The sequence below is a fragment of the Colletotrichum higginsianum genome, chromosome 1, assembly GCF_001672515.1.
Source record: "Colletotrichum higginsianum IMI 349063 chromosome 1, whole genome shotgun sequence".
NCBI classification, from domain to species: domain Eukaryota; kingdom Fungi; phylum Ascomycota; class Sordariomycetes; order Glomerellales; family Glomerellaceae; genus Colletotrichum; species Colletotrichum higginsianum.
In genome coordinates, this window is record NC_030954.1 from 5,571,496 (window position 1) to 5,590,418 (window position 18,923).

At 54.0% G+C, this 18,923-nt stretch overlaps 9 protein-coding genes across 9 annotated transcripts; 4 read left to right on the forward strand and 5 right to left on the reverse strand.

Annotated features, from left to right (window-relative positions):
• Positions 1–103: 103 nt before the first annotated feature.
• Positions 104–358, reverse strand: CH63R_01645 (Cytochrome P450 4V3; the record flags this gene model as incomplete). Its single annotated transcript, XM_018296620.1, has 1 exon — positions 104–358. The coding sequence occupies one exon, from the start codon at positions 356–358 to the stop codon at positions 104–106; it is 255 nt and encodes an 84-aa protein (XP_018164982.1).
• A 46-nt stretch (positions 359–404) lies between these two features.
• On the reverse strand, positions 405–943 carry CH63R_01646 (Cytochrome P450 4V3; the record flags this gene model as incomplete). The annotated part of the gene is made up of 2 exons (XM_018296621.1): positions 405–802; positions 868–943. The coding sequence occupies 2 exons, from the start codon at positions 941–943 to the stop codon at positions 405–407; spliced, it is 474 nt and encodes a 157-aa protein (XP_018164983.1).
• A 1,614-nt stretch (positions 944–2,557) lies between these two features.
• Positions 2,558–3,748, forward strand: CH63R_01647 (GDSL-like Lipase/Acylhydrolase; the record flags this gene model as incomplete). The annotated part of the gene is made up of 4 exons (XM_018296622.1): positions 2,558–2,729; positions 2,795–2,843; positions 2,915–3,592; positions 3,682–3,748. The coding sequence occupies 4 exons, from the start codon at positions 2,558–2,560 to the stop codon at positions 3,746–3,748; spliced, it is 966 nt and encodes a 321-aa protein (XP_018164984.1).
• Positions 3,749–4,538: 790 nt separating this feature from the next.
• CH63R_01648 (uncharacterized protein) lies at positions 4,539–6,097 on the forward strand (the record flags this gene model as incomplete). The annotated part of the gene is made up of 2 exons (XM_018296623.1): positions 4,539–5,297; positions 5,909–6,097. The coding sequence occupies 2 exons, from the start codon at positions 4,539–4,541 to the stop codon at positions 6,095–6,097; spliced, it is 948 nt and encodes a 315-aa protein (XP_018164985.1).
• Positions 6,098–7,226: 1,129 nt separating this feature from the next.
• Positions 7,227–7,865, forward strand: CH63R_01649 (uncharacterized protein; the record flags this gene model as incomplete). The annotated part of the gene is made up of 1 exon (XM_018296624.1): positions 7,227–7,865. The coding sequence occupies one exon, from the start codon at positions 7,227–7,229 to the stop codon at positions 7,863–7,865; it is 639 nt and encodes a 212-aa protein (XP_018164986.1).
• A 701-nt stretch (positions 7,866–8,566) lies between these two features.
• Positions 8,567–9,164, reverse strand: CH63R_01650 (uncharacterized protein; the record flags this gene model as incomplete). The annotated part of the gene is made up of 3 exons (XM_018296625.1): positions 8,567–8,668; positions 8,724–8,980; positions 9,038–9,164. The coding sequence occupies 3 exons, from the start codon at positions 9,162–9,164 to the stop codon at positions 8,567–8,569; spliced, it is 486 nt and encodes a 161-aa protein (XP_018164987.1).
• Positions 9,165–10,522: 1,358 nt separating this feature from the next.
• On the forward strand, positions 10,523–11,198 carry CH63R_01651 (uncharacterized protein; the record flags this gene model as incomplete). The annotated part of the gene is made up of 3 exons (XM_018296626.1): positions 10,523–10,859; positions 10,917–10,994; positions 11,059–11,198. 3 exons carry the CDS (start codon positions 10,523–10,525, stop codon positions 11,196–11,198), a joined length of 555 nt encoding a protein of 184 aa, XP_018164988.1.
• A 3,456-nt stretch (positions 11,199–14,654) lies between these two features.
• CH63R_01652 (Cvnh domain-containing protein) lies at positions 14,655–15,256 on the reverse strand (the record flags this gene model as incomplete). The annotated part of the gene is made up of 3 exons (XM_018296627.1): positions 14,655–14,719; positions 14,777–14,901; positions 14,973–15,256. The coding sequence occupies 3 exons, from the start codon at positions 15,254–15,256 to the stop codon at positions 14,655–14,657; spliced, it is 474 nt and encodes a 157-aa protein (XP_018164989.1).
• A 2,083-nt stretch (positions 15,257–17,339) lies between these two features.
• On the reverse strand, positions 17,340–18,923 carry CH63R_01653 (Glucose sorbosone dehydrogenase; the record flags this gene model as incomplete). The annotated part of the gene is made up of 3 exons (XM_018296628.1): positions 17,340–17,716; positions 17,818–18,565; positions 18,630–18,923. 3 exons carry the CDS (start codon positions 18,921–18,923, stop codon positions 17,340–17,342), a joined length of 1,419 nt encoding a protein of 472 aa, XP_018164990.1.

Here is an 18,923-nt window from a genome sequence, read left to right on the forward strand (position 1 = left end):
ACCGGCATCCCCTCGTTGATGTGCGGCGTGCCCTTATCGAGTTGTTGACAGCGGCCCCCTTCGACCTCGAACTTGGGCCCGGTTGTGTTCCTCTACGGGCACATTAGCAGGATTGGCAACCGAGTCGTGGCCACGAAAAGATTCCGTCGTCGTTGTGTCGTGTCCCCGCTAACATGAACAGCTTGAGCGGGGAGACGACGGTATCGACGAACCGCTGGTCCACGGGAGGCGCCTCCTCTTTGTCGGACGCGCCGAGAAGTGACTTCAGCGCCAGTTGAACGATGGTCTTGTGAGGGCTCTTCTGCATCCTCGTTTGTTGCATGCACTGCTCGATTGAGGGCAGCAGCTCGCTGTGCATGACGCGTCTGTTGCGGGCGATAGAGGACGACCGCCACGGACTATATTTAGTATTGCCATGTGTTGATGTTGACGACAACAATGCACCGCGAGATCTGGTCCAGAAAGTGGCCTTTGAACCTGCTGGGGCCAGCGGTCTGCTCGTTGAGCTCGACGTCGAGGACGGCGCGGCCGATGATATCAATGGTCAGGTTCGTCGTCAAGTCTTCAAGAGGGAACACTTCGCCCCAGCTGCCGTCGGTCCCAGCTCGCTGTCGCAAGAGGCCGGCGAAGACCTCAACATCCTCGATCACTCCGGGAACCAGGCTCCAAGAGTTCTTGCTGCTGAAGCTCGGGTTGAACCGGGCGCGCCCCGTCTTCCACTCTTCGCCATCGAAGCTGATCATGTCCAGGTTCTCCGTCAGCGGCGTGAGGGTTGACCTGACGAGGTGGCTGCGCGGTGTCTCTGAAGCCTCCTAAAACTCATTCGCACTTGGAACACATGCGATTCAATACGAGTCCGATTCATACTACCGCCACCACCGCGCAGACGCGAAGCGACAGGGCCCGCCAGGCTCTTTTCCTTACCGGGCGTGAAAATGCCCATTTTCGTGTCGGTTGTACTCATCACGTCCTGTAGAGCGCATGAGTGCAGGAGGGTTTTACCTGGAATTCACACGATGGACAACCGAGGAGAATGATGTCGCAGCCTTCCCTCTTCTTATACGCCCGCAGTGATGTCTGATAACAGGTAGCATCCCGTGGAACTCATGGCAAGATAATCACCTCTTGTGCCACCAGCATATTAGCCGCACAAGGAACAGACCGCTCACTAGGCGCAGGCATCGGCAGACCCCGCGTTAGGTAGTTCTAACAAAACATGCTTGGCTTTGAGGGCAATGGGCAGCAGATTTTGCTGATTACGGGAATGTCTCCCCCGCCAAAGGCAGCTCGAGCGACTGCTGCATGCCAAAGAGGAGGAGAACCCTGCAGGACTTTTCTTGCGTTGTGACTAGTCGTTTTGTATCGATTATCGATGCTGAAGAGCATGAAGCAGTGCTTGATCAAGTGAAGCTATAAATAACTGCTGGAGCTGCTGGCCGGGTGATAAAGCCATCCACTAGTTGACGTGCTTACTAAGATCGCTTACTAAGTCAAAATGATCCGGCGCCACTTCAGCCACTCCAGCTACAGGGGGCTGGCTGTGCACAGCCTCAACGCCGGCATCACAAACCACCAAGATGAAAAAGAGGTGAAGATTCACTCACTTCACTTGAGAACCCCATTCGCAAAGGGTGAAATGGCAAAAAAATCGTAGGGCCCTAACCAGGGATCGAACCTGGGACCTCTCCCATTCGAGAATTGAGATGTCGTAGACAACCCTAAGGGAGAATCATACCGCTAGACCATCAGGGCGAAGTACTGGAACCAACTTGTGATGGTTGCCCAGTTCACCTCGCAAACGATCATGTGTGCTTGCGTGTGAGTCAAAAGGTAGGGCTACTCTCTCGCTGCGTGGGGAAGATTTGGGGGCCGAAATGAGCATCTGCGGGCCCGGTCCAAACACCCACAAGCCGGAGGCGGAGCGGAACCAGGTTGCCGGGGATCCAGTTCTGTCTCAGTCCTGTAATCCTGTGATACTAGCAGGGGGTGCACGCCTTTTGGTGCCCCCGAATGGAGTGGTTCTCCAATTGCGTTGGAGTGTTGCCGGGTGTTTTGTCCAGTTTGTTGGGGATGGCTGGTTCCATCCAACACCGGAAATCCGGCATGGCATCCGGACTTGGGCGGAAGAGATATTCGGGGTTTTCGCGCAATCAACATCATCCGGCCGCCTGAAGGAAACACGCTGGTTATGCATCATACTACAGAGCACAGCATTCTGTTCTTCACTCAAACTACGGCGTCGAGGTTGACCCAGGCAAGCATGAAGGTATGGTTAGGTAGCGTGCTACTAGAGAATGTTACGTTTCTCGTAAGAAATAAGCACCAGTTGCAATAGCGCCGCTCTTCATACGTCGCTGGCACTTGTAATCTTAAGGCTTACGCGCGACGCACCCAATGGCCGGCTGTCCATTATCTCCGGAATGCAGACGAGCCGCAGGGTCTTGCCCTCAAGGGCCAACACCGACAGCAATTCAATCCGACGTAAATCTCCTGCTTACTTCGTCTCAAAAGCGCAAGACTGTGGCCGTCTCCCCTCATTTTGAACCCAAACTTCGCCATGGTTTCCAGTCAAATCCATTCGAAAACCCCCGCAATGGCTCACACTTCTCGAGTCTTGTTGTTTGGCCTCCTCGCAGCGGTACACGCTGCGGACCCGTACTCGCAATATCGGGCAGTGACCCCCGCGTTCTCCAGCATCGTCGTGTTCGGTGATTCGTTTAGCGACAACGGTGAGCGTCCAGAGTTTCCGAGTCTTTTGACACGCAAGGGACGAGGACTGATCGCACGCACAAAGGCAACGGGTCGGCTCGGGTATCGAACAATGCATGGCCTACAGACAAATAGTTAGCCAAAAAAAAAGCTTCTCCTGATCCGACCGTTCGTTTGCTTGGGTCGACTGATTTTCCAACCTCAGCTATGCCGGACGCTTTTCCAACGGCCCCGTCTGGCCCGAATACGTAGCCGCCAACTTGTCGATCCCGCTCTACGACTACGCAGTGGGAGGCGCCACTACATCCAACAACTTGGTGCAGGGATACACCGGACCAGGCGGGACGATTGCGGTGCCTTCGGTGGTCGATCAACTCGCCACCTTTCTGGACAAGACCACTCCCCAGGGAGGGGCCTTCGCGGCCTTGGACTCGGCAGCCCTGGCCGCACCATTGTTCGTCGTGTTCGCCGGAGCCAACGACATCCTGTTCAACCCCAACATCAGTGCTTCGCAGACACACCAGGTCTTGCTTCAAGTGGCGACGCGCCTGCGGGATGCGTATCACAGCTCAGAAGTCCTCGCCATTTCACCTCCGGATGTGTCGAAGCTCCCCTACGGCTTCTACGTGGATACCCCGACGAAGCAGAGTCTGCAGAGCTACACGGCCCTTCTGGGAGACCTGCTTGGCCGCTTCCAGAGGCTGGCAGTCCATGTTGATCTTCGACCGCTCTTTGAGGATTTCGAGTATTACGCCGCGCCTCTGGCGTACGGGTTCGACCCTCTGGGCAAGTACGGCAGTTGCTTGGAGGGGGCATATGGCGAGACGCCGAATGTGACGGTCTGCGAACATGCCGAGAGGAGGGTTTACTGGGACGAGTATCAGTACGCTCTCATTACCATGCTTTCTCTGACTTCCTCGGTCGTACTGGCTTCTAGCCATTCTTCGACCGGATCTTCTGACGTAGTTGCAGTCCCACAACCCAGGCACACTCGTGGATCGCCAAACAAGTCCTCGACGTTCTCAGGGGTCCGTTTTGATGTTACCGATTCATCAAGTCAGAAGTGCATTCGGCGGTATGGTTGAACGTTGTAGATGCGACTGACTGTTTTGGGATTAAACTACACCCCCACAAAGCTTGTATATTCTCCTCAGGAGTAAGCTTATCTTGAAAGTTTCTGGCATGTTTTTTCCCCCTGTTGCTGAGCTTGAGGTAGAACCGTTTGTGGGGGAAAACAGCAGCCGTTGGAAACTAGACTGAGACTGGTTGCGCGCCCTTGTTTGACTCGTTGAGGGTGCCGTTTGTGACGGGGATTCGCTCGCTTGCTTGCCCCCTATCCTCCCGACTGGGGATACAACAGTAAACATCTTGAGAGATGAATGTTTCCATCTCAATTAGGTCATGGCAGTGTTCCTGAACGGACTATGGTGGAAAACGCCAGGTGATGATCTCTACATCCTAGCTGTTGACCTCAGCTTGCCCACTATCAGCGAGAATTTACGGTATCATCCTAAGAAGGTCGCCGTGAGTCCCGAGTCTTCAGGACCCGAAGAAGCCACCGGAACCTCTTGTTTTGGCGATTTAGAGCATTCAACTTCGCTAGCGAGAAGGCAACTGAGCGCCCGCGGTCCAGCGTCTGCCTGGTTTTCATTTCGGGCGCAAAGCGACTCTTGCTGTGCCACCTTGGCGCATGAAGCCTCAAGATGAATGGGAGACGCAACATAAAAAAGGGGCTCGAACCACAGTCTCCAACGGAAAATTCTCAATTCCTTTCGTGCCAATCTGTCTTCGTCGTCATCCTCAGTCTCTTAGTGTCTCCGCAAACGACCATGTCTTCCAGCATCACAACGTCCACCACCGTGACGGGTGCTGCGTTGCTTGCCATCACCACGCCATTCGTTCAGCCACCCGACTGTACGAGTTACTGGGGGACCACGAGTTTGCGCTCAAATGTCATCAACGGTACCATAAGAATGACCCGCGTGATAGTCTCTGAGTCCGCCGCATCATGCTACCCGCCTGGTTGGACGGGCGATAAAACCACCCCGGGAAAGCCCAGCTTTTCCCCAGGCGTGTGCCCCGATGGCTGGGTGTATTGGGACATGGCTGAGGCTAGCTCTGCAGCGGCATCGACGGCCTTTTGCTGCGACAGGTCTGTTTGCGTTTCTTCTCTCGTAATGGTTTGGGCTCTTGGACAAGAACACTCTCTGACTGTCGACCCAAGTGGCTTCTCTCTCCAGTGGCTTCCCCTATATTGGCCCCAAACGTCGCTGGTCCCGGAGTCCCGGTTGTGTGGAAGTTGGAGCCGCAACACCGGAGCAGGCACAGAGACGTCAAGCGAGTACCCGGGCTCTATTCTCATGGTCCACGATCCCTGGGCAGTGACCTGGGCCGCTTCTGACACGGCGACGCTGACGCCAAAGTTGCCCACTCTCACCAAGTCGATAGCTCTGCCGACCTGGACGCCCGACCAGGTGATTCCTGATAGCGCATACGAACCGCCGAAAGAGAATAAGGACGGGTTGCAGATAAGCCAGAGTCTTTATCTCTTTATTTGTATTGGGATACCTCTCATCGCAGCCGCCATGGTTGGCTCCTGCATAGGGTGCTGTGTCCAAAGCTGTAGAAAGAGAAGACGGGAGGAGAGAGCCCTGGCGGGAAATTCATCCATAAAACAGTCGTCGGGATAAGATGCGAGAACTAGAAGTATGGTATGGACTGTTGTCGAGCGAGGGGCACAGATCAAGGTGATACTTGGTGTCGATCCTGCCAGATGCTCCCGACGACCGATGACAAAGGCAACAACCAGAGACCCGGCAGTGTTGGATGTGGCAGACCCCAAGGCAAGTGAGGTATATGGTTGGAAAGAATCGGAGCAGACCTGCGAGTGGTGGCCTCAGACTGGTTGGAACTTGTAAGGACTATGGAGCGTCGTCCTCCGAGTTGAAAGACAGAACCGGGGCGAGTTTCATTTGAAAGCTAGTCCAGCTGTTCCATGGGCCGTTGTGATTCGCAGAATATTCAACGAAATTCAGGCTCACTCGCCGGGTCTCTTACCTTTCCTCGGAGATGAAGTTGCTGCTACGATGACGCGGACCGCTTTGGGTTTCGGCACCTGCAGGTCTCCGAAGCCGCTCATCCGGACGATGCGGACCAAGTTATGGTTATTTGGCTATTTCATAATGTGACCCAACAATAGACGGAAGAAAGAGCAGAATCCCTGAGAGTGGTTCGTCGCTTCATTTCTCACCGTCTCACAAAGGAGTACAAGGGCGAAGCCATTCGTCAGCTTGGCGGATATGATTTCCCGAAACCGACATGTGCTGATTTCTCCAGCTCCTATCGCCGCGGCGCCCACATCCACCCTGCCGCTGCGGATGTTTGTTAAGGCTGTCCATGGTGCAGGCATGCCCCCTGGGCCTCATCTAAGCGCGACGTGCTGCCATCTGATGACGCGTAATTAAGACATGGTCCGTCCCCGGCAGCGATGGCACCAAAGGAAAGGTGGACATGCCATGAACGACCAAAACAAGTGAAAACCTCCCGCGCTAGGAACGACGGTGCCGCTCCCCCTCCCCTCGACCTAAAATGTCAAGGTGAAACGAGGACGACGACGGTTCTCATTTAAGGCAAACGCCCGATGGTCGGAAAATAAGGGAGCGGTGGAGACCTCCCGACTCCGTTTCCCCTCGAAACAGAGGGGGTCGTGACGGGTTAAACTCCCACGGCCCAACCACTTACACGTGTGGACCGCAGTCAACCCTGACCCCGGAGACGATCTGTCGTTCTTTGGCTGGGCCTAGAACTCTCCGAACTCTCTGAGCACTGTTGACTTGTTGAGCAATGACATACACCTGCCCGGCTGCTCCATTTTCCCACGCAGCATCTATCATCCCGCTGCGTAAGCGCAACCCAGACCCGTGCAAACTCATTTTGCCCCGCCCCCCTTGGGAACCCATCGGTCAAGAAACTGACATCAATTTGACACCCATACCCCTCACGGATGTTCTGTCTTGATCGAAACCAGGAAGGTCTGGCCTCCAATCCTGCCCGGCCTTGGCTTGAGCCGCAGACAACTACCGGTTGGTGGCAACGCCTCCGGGAGCTAAACATGGTTCTTGCGATGCTCGACGCCCACATCCCGCTATACCGGGTCAACACCCCATGTCCCCATGTCGATCTGTCTCGTCCGATGGCGCAACAGTCCGTCATGTCTCCTCCATGCCCTCGACCGGGTTGACGCCATGCAGGCTGGCCATGAGCAAGATGCGTGGCCTGTAAAGCCTGTTGCTGCCACGGCCATAATGATATAAGTTGCTGCCTTTCTCCTTCCAAGAACCCGGCCTTCTTGTTCTCCTTTCCATCCCATCTCCATCACTTTCATTCAAACATTGAAGCTAGTCTTCTGTTCCGTTCTTGATCCCGAGCCTTTCTTTCGAAACCACACTCCTTCAACCTTTTTTCCCACCTCAACAAAAACCCAACCACTCTTCAGTCATTCACATACCTCTGTCAAAATGAAGGTCAACGTCATCGCTGCTACCATTCTTGCCGCCCTCTCGGCCGGCGCTTTCGCCCAGGACCAAGAGGCCGAGCGCCCCACGGGTGTCCCCTCCGGCTTCCCCACCGCCTTCCCTACCGGTGGACGCCCCACCCAGGTCCCCGGCGCCGCTAAGCCCTCCGGTGGCTTCGGCGGTGGTTTCCCCGGCTTCGGCAACGGCGAGCGCCCCTCCGGTTTCCCCTCCGGCCTCGAGGGTGCCCGTCCTACCCAGGTTCCCGGTGCTGCTAAGCCCTCTGGAGGCTTCGGTGGCGGCTTCCCCGGCTTCGGCGGCCACTCCGGTTTCCTGACCCGCACGCGTGGCTCTTCCGAGGAGGCCGCTGGCTTCGGTGCCCAGGCCGCCGAGACCCCCTTCCCCACCGGCACTCAGTCCGGCGGTGCTCGTCCTACCGGCAAGGGCAAGGGCAAGGGCAAGGGCAAGAACCACGGCACTGGTGCTCTCCCCTCGGGCGTCCGCCCTACCCAGGTCCCCGGCGCCGCCAAGCCCTCCGGCGGCTTCGGCGGCGGCTTTCCCGGCTTCGATGGCGAGCGCCCTTCCGGTGCTCCCTCTGGTGCCGCCCCCACTGGCGCCCCCGAGGCCGAGCCCACCTCTGCCTAAGCGTCTTTGAAAGGTGGAAAAATCCTCTAGTTGAGGTTTTTGACTTGGGACCACTTGGCCCGGCCAAATCAGCTTCATCAGGAGCGTGCTTGGATGATTCTTTGTGATGGAAGATGATCCTCTTTTTTTTCTTCTCTCATTCTTACTACTCCCTGCGGAGCTTTCTGTGTATACAAACAAATGCCGCTTGGAGTAGCTGGCTGGTACATTGCATAGGGCGTTTGCTTTTGTGTTACATTATCAATAAGAGCAATCGTCGTTTCTATCCCTTCCAATGCTGTGAAACCACTAAGAAATGTTCCAGTCGAATGCCCATAGTATGCATTCTATCACTGTTAGTGCCACGAACTGCGTCGCCAGGGACGGGCTTTCTGCCGCACTTCGTCATTGCTTGCCCAGCTTCTGGCAGATAGCATTTCTCGTTAGCTCAACTGAGTCTATGTTCAATTCTGCTTCTTGTCCTCAGCCAACAGTTTGACTCCAAATGGAACGTGTATGCTTCTGGCGACGGTGCCTTCTTCTAACTGGCGAGCAAGTGAATGCTAACATCTTGGAAACCACAGGAACACTCTGAAGCGGCATGACTACTGTTCGGCTTATATCTGTCATAAAAGTTTCATTCAACAGGTTCTGTTTATGGTCCTATTTCAAACTCTCCGTTATCAACACAATGTCGTCAGGTCTATGGCTTTGAGTCCATGTTACATGAGCTGGGTGGCAGCCAACATAGCCGCCAAGGCGACGACGAGCGTCGCGGGCTGGTTGAAGCCGGCACCGCTGGCTTCGGTGGTAGAAGTGGCCGACTGCAACGAATGTCAGTATCAACGAAGCCTTAGTGCCCCGTCACAGGTTTCTCACCTCTCCCGAGACAGTCGGGGTAGCTGTGGATGTCGAGTCGGCAGTCGGCTCTGCTGTAGGGGTTGCGCTCGCCGTCTCGTTGGAAGCAGCGACAGGTGTCGCGTCTAGGTTGCATTCCTCGGCAGCCTCAGTCACACTGGTGCCGTAGTGTTTCCAGATGTCGAACTCGAGAGCGCAGTCCAAGCATCCGTCGAAAAGCTGGACCCATGTCGAATTGTCGCAGTAGCCCTCCAAATCGGCACCGAGGATAGCATAGCCTGTTTAGAATCAGCAATTGAGTCCTTTCAGTCCCCTTGAGAGCTTGGCGTACATACCGCAATCCTCGTGACACTCAAACTTGGGGCCGGGAGTCTCCTGTCGGGCGTGAAGGGGGACGATGGGGAGCCACTCGATAGCAGCGGCCGTCGAGGCCAACGTTACGGCGACGGTAGCGAACTTCATCTTGGTTGTTGTCGATTATGTTCGGCAAAGAAAATATTTCCGACGTTTTTCTGATGTTTGGCAACGTGAGAAAAAGAGGTACCGAGAAGACTAGAGTTGAGCAAGGGTAGAGCAGAGAGTCACTCTTATATACCACACGAGTGCGCAGGGCAGAAGTGGTTGCATACGCAAGCTCCTCTGGCGATTCTCCTACTGGACCGATGACTTACAGCCGATGGAGGTCTTGGCCAAGTGCCTTCATCCGATGGGCGAATCAAGGGATGGAGGACGAGAACGCCGAGTTGCCCAGGCTGTATCGGCGCAGGAGTGAGCGGGGAAGAAGGCCTTGGAGATTACAAACCAGGCAATGACTTGATGAGATTGACGGCAGCAATGGAGAAGCAGTCAGTCCGACCCTTGGCCCGTAGCTGTTTCTTGTTAACTTCCTTTGCATGGCTTGTTCATATACAATGAATACAACGCGCAATAACAAGCAAAGCCGGGTTTCTTAAACTGCCAAAGAGCCTTATTTACGCAAAGTCTCCAAAATCATGATCCGTGAAACCGAAGTGGAGGACAAGGATGCCATGCCTGTATTGATTGACAAGATCTGGGCGGTGGATGTGATTGGGCATTGGCATCTTATCAGATCATCTGATATCCGCCCGTAATCTCTCCTGGCTGAGTCTGGCGTCTTGGCTCGAATCCCTTCGCCTCAGGCTTCAAGGCTGATGTTCTTGTCTGTCCCCTCCTCTCCGGCTCGGCCGGGCGTCCGGGCCCGTCTCCGGCCAACGGACCACAACCGTCGAGCAGGACACCCGGCCAAGCGAAGCCGCGGCTATGGTTGCAGGAAAAGGGTTGGGCACGAACAGGCCCGTCCTCCAAGATGCCCTGAGTAGACCCTGGTCCAATAATCCATCCAACGGTGGGGTTGTTCCGCTCGCAGTCTTGCGGTGTGGTCTTGCTCCCCCTGTCCAAATCGCACCCAACCCCGTTGACGGCGACTCGGTCCAATCAGTTCCCCAACTCCAAGACCAGGGACGCATCGTCGACGACGAGATCCGGTTCGTCGTAAGATGCTTGCAGCGGATCCTCAACAAACAATCCATGATGCCCAGCTCCCAATCCGGTCTTCAGACGAACCGCGCGAAGCCTTTACCGCCAGAAACTCGCGACACCCAGCCCATAGATGCATGGCCAGCTCAGATACGCTAGCCCCATCTCGACCGGTCTTCAACGAAACAGACATGTGCGCCGATGATGTTTCCGCAGGGGGGAGGATCGTGAAGACAAAAAAAGGCAACGAAAAAACCGAGTGGCTGACCGAGCGACCACGAACGCCCGCCCACCGCTTCTTTCACGACCCCCCGGCTCGATCGATGTGCCCGCCGTTGGCCGGGTGCTCGACGACACCGTCTATTAAAGACGTGTTTGTGTCCGCAGACCGTTGGGAAACTTTCTTCCCTTGGAACCCATCCTCTTTCGAGGCACCCCTCGATCAACACCCCCCCCCCATACCCAACCCAGCAACCATGGCCCAGGCCTCGCCTTCGTGGCAGAGGCTGATGGGGCTGCTGTCGGTGCTGCTGGCACTGCTTCTCGGCGTCTCGGCCGGGTCGCACGGTGCTGCTGCCGCCGGCTGTCCCGCCGACATTGCGTCGGCCCCGGAGAGCACTTGGTCCGTCGACTTTGACAACAGGACCAACGTCGCTGAGAGTAAGTTGGCCTTCTTCGTCAGCTTCTCAAGTCTTTCTATTCTGACGTCTCTGGCAGCTCAATCAGAGAGCTCGTACGTTGTGAACCTGAAGGACGAGGTCACGAAGCTTGAGGCGACCAGCTTGCACGGCATGGGTATGTCACCACTGCCCGCTTTCATCATACCAAAGACCCTGAGACTGACACATTACCTACACAGGCGCCCGATCCGGCTTCGAGGCATTCGCCGTCGAGATCCCGGCCTCGTGCCACACTCCAAGCATGAAGAGCTCGCTCATCGAGCTGCCCATCAGCTTCGCCAGTCTGCACATGCACCTGCAGAACATCCGGACCAAATAGCCTCGATGGCGGTTTGTTGAACTTCCCAAACCGCCGGCACGAGACATCAGAAATCCGTGTTGGATCGACCCCAGAAACGATCTCCGACACAACCCTCAAAAAAAGCCCTTACGTCGGGGTGTGCTTGAGTGTATCACATACTACACGCCGAGCAAGTCCCGAGCCCGGCTGCCCAAAGACATGGAGCGGCCTTTTACTTTAAACGAACGAAAGAAACGACAAGAATCTCACGAAATGAAACGAAACGAAACGAACAAAAACAATGGAAAACCCGAAACGATACCACGGAAAATATCCCCTCGGCCACACATGCCTGGTCGAGAAGTACGATGAACGACTCTTTCTTTACGTCGCAGATACCAAACCTTCTCCCTCCTCAGTGAGGCTTCAGCCATTTGGCTCTTTGAATAAATCTCATTTGTCTTATACCAAGACTTTTTGCCATGATCTCGCTGTGTCTCTGCCGCTCGTCCAACACCCATTGAAGTGCCTGTCGACATGTTCTCCTCATTCCCAAAGGGCATCGCGTCATTGACTTTCAGAATCTCAACGTCGGCCCTTTTCTTTTGAGCAACCGTGACCTCGGCTTGGCCCAGAATCCAATTATGACAAAGACAATCTATTTCCATGTTCCCAATCCACGTTTCGGTGTTTCCATGCTTCATATCTCGGGTTGGTTCGAGGCATTGGCCGGGGTCGGTGCCTCGGCAGTGCCATGTTGCTTGATTGTGATCTTGATACATCGCTGGGTGAAAACGAGAAGTGGTCAGCCATGTTTCGAAGGCCTGGAACAGCAAAGGGGTAACGCAAAGCGAAATCCTCAGTGCGAAGAGCTTGTCGACTTACCAGAACGCGTCCGCCACCGATATCGTCTAGGATTTGATTCGACTATGATCACCTCAACCCTGCCCACAAGTTCGCTTCTTGACTCTCTGGCCCTGTCATTCTCCATCTACTTGGCGATTGTTTGGGAATGGGTCACTCTTTGCAGGCCGAAATGAGTCGGCTATGTAGGGAGGGAGTTGATGGTTGCGCTGCCGCCAACTCCCTCCCCCGTTCCCTCACAACAACAACTGCAATGAGGTATGAACCTCGGCGGGACGTACATAACAGGACCCTTTTGGACATCTCAAGCAGAGAATGTCCTAAGGGCCTGACAATGCACGCAGCTGCAATGAGGTATGAACCTCGGAAGGACAAACAAAACAGGTCCCTTTTGGACATCTCAAGCAGAGAATGTCCTAAAGGACCCGAGATATCGCTGGACTCTCCGTAGTTGAAGCCGGGAGTTTGACGGATTTGTTGGCATATTCGAGCCCAACGGGAGCCAGCCCGAGTCGGCCAACAACCAGAGGAGCTTCTAGTTGCAAAGGCCATGTCCAACACTGCAGCAGAGTTGACGTACAACATGGGGGTCTCCCACTCCCCAAAGGCCATCGAAATGGACCTACTATCGTAAACTTGTCAGCAAGGAAGCCTAGTCCTCGGCGAGGGCAAAGACTTACTTTCACTCATCAAGTCGTGCTTCATTCAACACTCAAGACCGTTCGCCGCTGTCTGAGCCCATGCTCACAGCCAATTGACTAGCTTGAGTGATATCTTGTCGGACACGCCAATCCAAAGGGTTCAGGATTCAATGTTCAAGCCCATGTAGGCGCCGGCCACAAGAACAAAGACAACACCACACACTCCATGGGGTATATTCCAACGTTGAAAGTGGCCATAGACTTCATGGAAGTGCTTGGAGGGCATTGATCTGGGATCGGCGTCAAGCTCCAACTTCCAAGGTCCTTGGCGTATATTGGCGGAAAACCCCAGCCGTAACAGGTCCGGCTCAGTGCCTTGAGGCTGCCGCATGGTTCCAGTCTCATTAGACAGCTCCATAGTGAGTAGAAGGCCTGGAAGTGGAATTGTCAGTTTCAAAGTGTGGTAAGGTTGACAGGAGCTGCTCACTCTTCCAAACCCCTGATTTGGAGCTTTACTCTGTGCTGAGGGACTAGAGTTCTCCAGCTGATCGAATCGTTCTGTCCATTCTCAGAATCCAACATGACAGATGGCTTGCAGCATGCAAGGGCCAGGGGCAGCATGATTTTGTCAAAACACTGTAAGATAGGTCAGCTTTGCTTTGTGTATTGTCACCTTGACACTGACATGGTTGCACAGCAAAAGAGCCAAAGCAAAGAATCCGAAATGCTTTTCGGCAGTGACCTGAGGGTTTGAGTGTCGAAGCATGAAACAAGAAGCAACCTGGAAAGTCCGAGTTCTTAGTGAGGGTATCATCTGACAGCCAAAGGCGGTCTTCATACCTATTTGGGTCCAAATCCACACATCCTGAGTCATCTGGCTCTGACAATGTCCAAAGAGCAAAGGAACTACAAGTTCCTGTGGTACAAAGACACTTGAGGGACAGGCGCTTGTTGCAGCTAGTTAACTATTTTTGTTTTGTGCCAGTTAGCAGGAGACAAAGGTGTGCAGAAAGTGGCTGTAAACAGGTGAAAAGTTTGACGCGTCACTCGCCTTGGAAAGAGGGACGTACCTAATTGCAAAAGAATGATAAGAAGCAGCATCCAACGCAGAAAGATTTTCTTTGTGATCAAGCTTTTTGACCCTTCTCTACTCTTATCCTTCTTCACTGTGTCTGTTTCTGGTTTCGTCCGGAGGGTGGCAATGGAAGGGGGTTCTTTTTGAGTGAAAAGAGAAATTAGACGCAGGAATGGTCCTCAAGAAGAGCTGGAAGAGAGAAAAAGAGGCCACAGTAATGAGAGAGAAGAGAACTCTGAGAAGCCAAGGAGGCCTGCAATCCATGTAGGAGAGGACGAGGTTGTGGGTTGAAGGTTGAAGTTTGCAGGTTGGGGAGGAAGGATAGGGGAGAGAGAGAATAAATTGTTCACATCAGAAAAATTACAGTGAACCTCAGGACGGAGAGTTCGCTAAAAAGATCTTTCAAATCACGTGTGAAAAAGTAAGGAGACCATCCAGGAGAAGGAAGGCACGTCTTGTGTGGAGGGAACAGCTCCTGGTGAATACTCAATACCTACAAAGCCTGAAAATGAACAAAGGTATAAGCATCTTACCATAGTGACCATCTGCCAGGGTCTGCTTTGTTACTTGAAGCAGGAGGATTCAGGACAGAACAGCTCTTTCTGTTCTGTATTTACAGTAAACCCTCCCAAATAATTTCATTATGCAGACTAAGGGACTTGTCACATCATCCAAGTCGTTTACTATACCATGTAATAGTGCCTATAATAAGTGTTTTTGACTACCTTATGAGAAGGCTGGAGCTATTTCTATAATTAGGACCTATTTCTAAGCCCAAACTCCTAAGTATATCCTTGAACGGTGGTTAATGTATGCTAACTGTGAACCCCTAATGATAATTGCGTTCTATCCCCTGATGTGTGAACTAAACCTTTACCAGAAAAGAAACTGCTGAGAGGCAGAAGAAAGTGGCGTCTACCAGGCAGTGCCAATCTCATCACCACACCAGGTGTGACCGCCCTCATTGCGGATGCCGTCATCTTTGAAAAGTCAGGTCAGATTACAGACGGATATACAAAAAGGGAGAAGCAGCGTACTAAGGTTGATTTCAGTGTAGCGGAATGTCTTACGGACAACAGGATCGCACCAGCAGCCCATCTTGACCTCTTTCTTGCTGACATGTTTGATGGTGCAACCATTGCAGGACTTGTCGAACTTGCCACTAGGAAGAAGGTAAGTGTTAGCATATGAGGGATCACGAAATTTGAAAAAAAGCAATGTCTATTTTCTCACCGTTTGGACCACTTCATGACGCCAGCATCGTTAGCCAGGCAGAGACTGAGCTGGAGGCGAGTGTTGAGCTCGCGGTCGTTGGTGGCGGCGCACTTGGCATCAATGTCAACGTAGGTGCCGTGGGAGATTTCGCGCGTGTGGATGGCGAAGTCCTTGCAACTCCCAGCGAAGCCACCCTGATCGGCCATAGCCTGGGCTTGGTTGTTGATGGCAGCCGCATTGGCGACGGAGCCGGTCGCGAAGTAGGCGACGATGGCGGTGAGAGAAGCAGCAGTGAACCTCATGATGGCGATGAGTGAGCTGTAAAGGCTTGTTGTTGAAGAAAATGGAATTAAAGAGTGGAAATGGGAAGTCTGCTTGAGGAGCGGAATTGGTTGGTGCGGTAAAATCGGGAGGATTGCGGAGAAGAGAATGAGAAAGGTATTTTGAAGTAACCGAAGACCAGGTTGCAGTCATTCAGAGAGGGAAGGACCTTCAAGAGGCTCGTCTGATAAACTCCTTCTCTTTTAGTAATTGCTGGGCGGTGAGGCTGGTTTGCATGCTGAGGGTGAAGGCATACTTACAACCTTGAGAAGAAACAGGTGAGGTTGGCTGTGATTCATCTAACCAACAACCATCTAGTAACATATTGGTCAACAACATATAAAAGAAGGTACAGAACCTTATGAGATATGGTAGAATCACCTCCAGTTTCCTTCTAGCTCAAAGTAGAAAGCCTAAGGCTCTATCTGGCTGTTTGATATATCCATGTGATGGTAAGTGCAGGGGCCTAGCCAGATGCCTCAACAGGGCTGCGTGTTGCTGTGGCTGCCTTTCTGTTCCATGTCAAGTTTGATAACTTGCCGTCTCTGACTTTGTATTCGAGAACGAAACCATCTCTTAAGATGTGTCCGAGTCTTAAGAGGTACTTGGCAGATATACTGATGCAATGGTATGTCCTTAGTCCAGGTCTGATGGTTGACCAAAAAGCAGGCTTCAGGCAAAACCCCTGAGAAGAGCTCCTTCCCAACCTGAAGTTTCGTAAAACTTGTCTTGTATTCACTGTTTCTGTCTCTGTCACTTGGATGATTCAGGAGTTCGGTTTCCAAGCATAGACTTTGGCTAGCCATAGCAAGATCCTCCTCCTCTTCCTTGCTACTTGATGTGTCAACCTACCTGCATCAGTTCTGTGAGCATCAAATTGGCCTTGAAACCTGAAGAGGCATTACTGGTGCTGAGAATGACCTGATGACCAGTCTCAGAACCCCGACCCAGGTCAGCTAGACGGCATTTGACGTAGAACAACAGTCGGTGCCTCCTGTTCCCTTCCCTTTCAACTCCATTTCAAGCACAGTTCTGACCCCAGGTTTCCTTTGAAGATTTTTTCTCGCAAAGAAAAAACCACAAAACAATCACAGGAACTCTGCCTTATTGCCACCCTGTTGTTCGAATTTGTTTTCAGTTACAGCAGTTGCTCCGACCGCATCTCAAGCCATCGTTTCAAGTACCACCGCGCGGACAATCACCCAATATCTTCAGGCCCGGTTCAACAACTTCTCCATTCCACAAACCGGCGTCAACACCCTTTCCTCACTCACTGGAAAGCTCCAGCACCTGTTCAAGGAACGCCCCCAAGGAGCTACATAGTCTCTGATTCAGTTTTTGCCTCGGCACCAGAGCTTTCAAGTCCTTAGTTACGCAGGAGCTCAAGGTTGAAAACCTTGAACCCAAAGGAGGATTCGCCGGTAGATACTGCCATACTTAAACAGCCAGATATCAAGGTCTTTGATCCTAGTTGACGAGTCCCTCTGTTGCTGCTCTTAGGTTGCTCTCGTGATCCAATCGTCTTTGTTTACCTCCCACAATTGCTGACTCGCCTTACTTTAGTCCCCATCCCCAGCTTCCGCGTGTTCGAACTCGGCGCCCCATCCCCCATGCATTCGGGCATGCTACTAAGCCAATGTCTTAATTCTCACCGACCAACTCGCTCTGATATATCGACATAAACTGGTCCACCTTGCTGCAAAAGGTTCCCGTCTTCTACAGAACCAAGAACCGCTCTTTGTTTGAGACGCCAGCACGCTGAAGAGAAGAAAAACAACACGAAGATAACAAGAGACAAAGTGTTGTTTTCTTCACAAGTGCTCGTGACAACATCTCGACGGTATCTTCACGTCGAGCCAGCTCAAAATCGACATAAAAAAGACGCGGCGGCGCCAGGACGGGTTTTGATCATAAGGCAAGTCATGTTCATATATCGTTAAACTATGCAACGCAACACGGCGAAGTCCAACAACCCAACTCATTCCGCCCCTCAAGGGTATATCTACATACTTTTATTCCCAATCATCAACATCCGCGCCCAGCAGGCACGGTCCCCTCTTTTCCTTAGAGAGACAGCAAGCAAGCAGCGGCCAACGCCCCGAGGCCCAGGCCGAGCGAAGGGGCAACGCCGCTTGCCGCGTTGGGTTTGGCGGTGGGCGTGGCGGTGGGCGTGGCAAAGGTGCCGGGGGTGGTGGACGTGGGCGTAGCGTCTTCCTGGCGCAGGATGTAGATCTCGCCAGTCGAGTCGGACGTCATGAACAGACGGTTCTGAGCGTCCCAGGCCAGGCCGACGGGACGGAAGCACTGGCCAGGGCAGGCGGACAGGTCCTTGTTGTACATGATGTTCTTGAGGGCGTCGGTGGAGTCGCTGCTGGCGACGGGCTCGCCGTTTGAGAAGTCGACGGCGGTGAGGGCGTAGCCGACGGGGTCAGGGCGGTTGACTGAGTTGGTTAGAGATATGTCTGTATGTAAATGTACACCTATATGTATAGGTGAAGAGAGAGAGAGAGAGAGTGTGTGTGAGAGAGTGAGAGAGACTTACAACTTCCGCGGAACGACATAAAGGCACGGGAGCCGTCGTTGGCGAACTTGAGGAAAACGGGCGAGGTGTGGGACTGGAAAGTCAGGCGCGGGGCGACGTAGTCGTTGTGGCAGCGGGTGTCGTTCATGGTGGCGTTCTGCTCCATGGAGAACTGGTCGCCGACGCGGAGCGAGTCGTTGAGGGGGATGGACGTGTCCCAGACGGCGAAACAGCGCGGGTAGCCGTAGTTGGCGGGACCGTTCTCGGTCCTCGTGTCGTTGGCGACGGCGCCGAGCAGGTTGAGCTCCTCGCCCGGGTTGTTGTCGTGGACGTCGACGCCGTTGCGGGTGATGTCGTCGATGGAGTTGTCCATGGCCCAGACGTTGCCGGTGGCCGGGTCCTCGTCGACGGCGACGGCGTTGCGGATGCCCCAGCCCAGCAGCTGGCCATCCGTGTTGAAGTCGAAGGGGTCGTTGCCGGCCTTGCCGAGGTCGAAGGCCTTGACCTGGGCGTGGCCCGAGGAGGCGTCGAGGGCGTCCATGTCGAAATTCTCGTCGACGCCGCGCGAGACGACGAGCCAGTTGCGGGACGCCTTGGACATGACGAGCGTGCGCGTCGTCTGGTCGTTGTTGGCCATGTTGTCGACGACGACGGCGGGCTCGGCGTTGACGGTGCCGGCCTTTGCGTCGTAGGCCCAGGCGAGGACCTGGCTGACGGAGGAGGCGTACAGAGTCTTGCCGTCGTCCGAGAAGGCCATGCCGTGCGTAAGCTGGAGGCGGGTCGCGTTAGCTATGTGGCCAAGAGAAACGAAACGGGAACAAAAGAGGCCTTACACGAGTGTTGTTGACCAGCAGCTTGCTCTCCATCACCTTGAGACAGGTGCCGCCATTGTCCTGGAACGTGACGCGGTAGACACCCACGGCGGCGTCGAGAACCAGCAGGGCGCCCTCGCTGTCGACGTGGATCGTCCGCGGCTTCTTGTAGCCGGTCGCGACAAGCTGGGCCTGCCAACCGGGCGCGACCTGGGGAGCAGTATAGCTCGGGGAGAGCACGTCGGCGCACTCCTGTGCCAGGACCGCCGAGGCGACAGCTGCTACCGCGAGGGCGGCAGTTCCGAATGCCTTCAT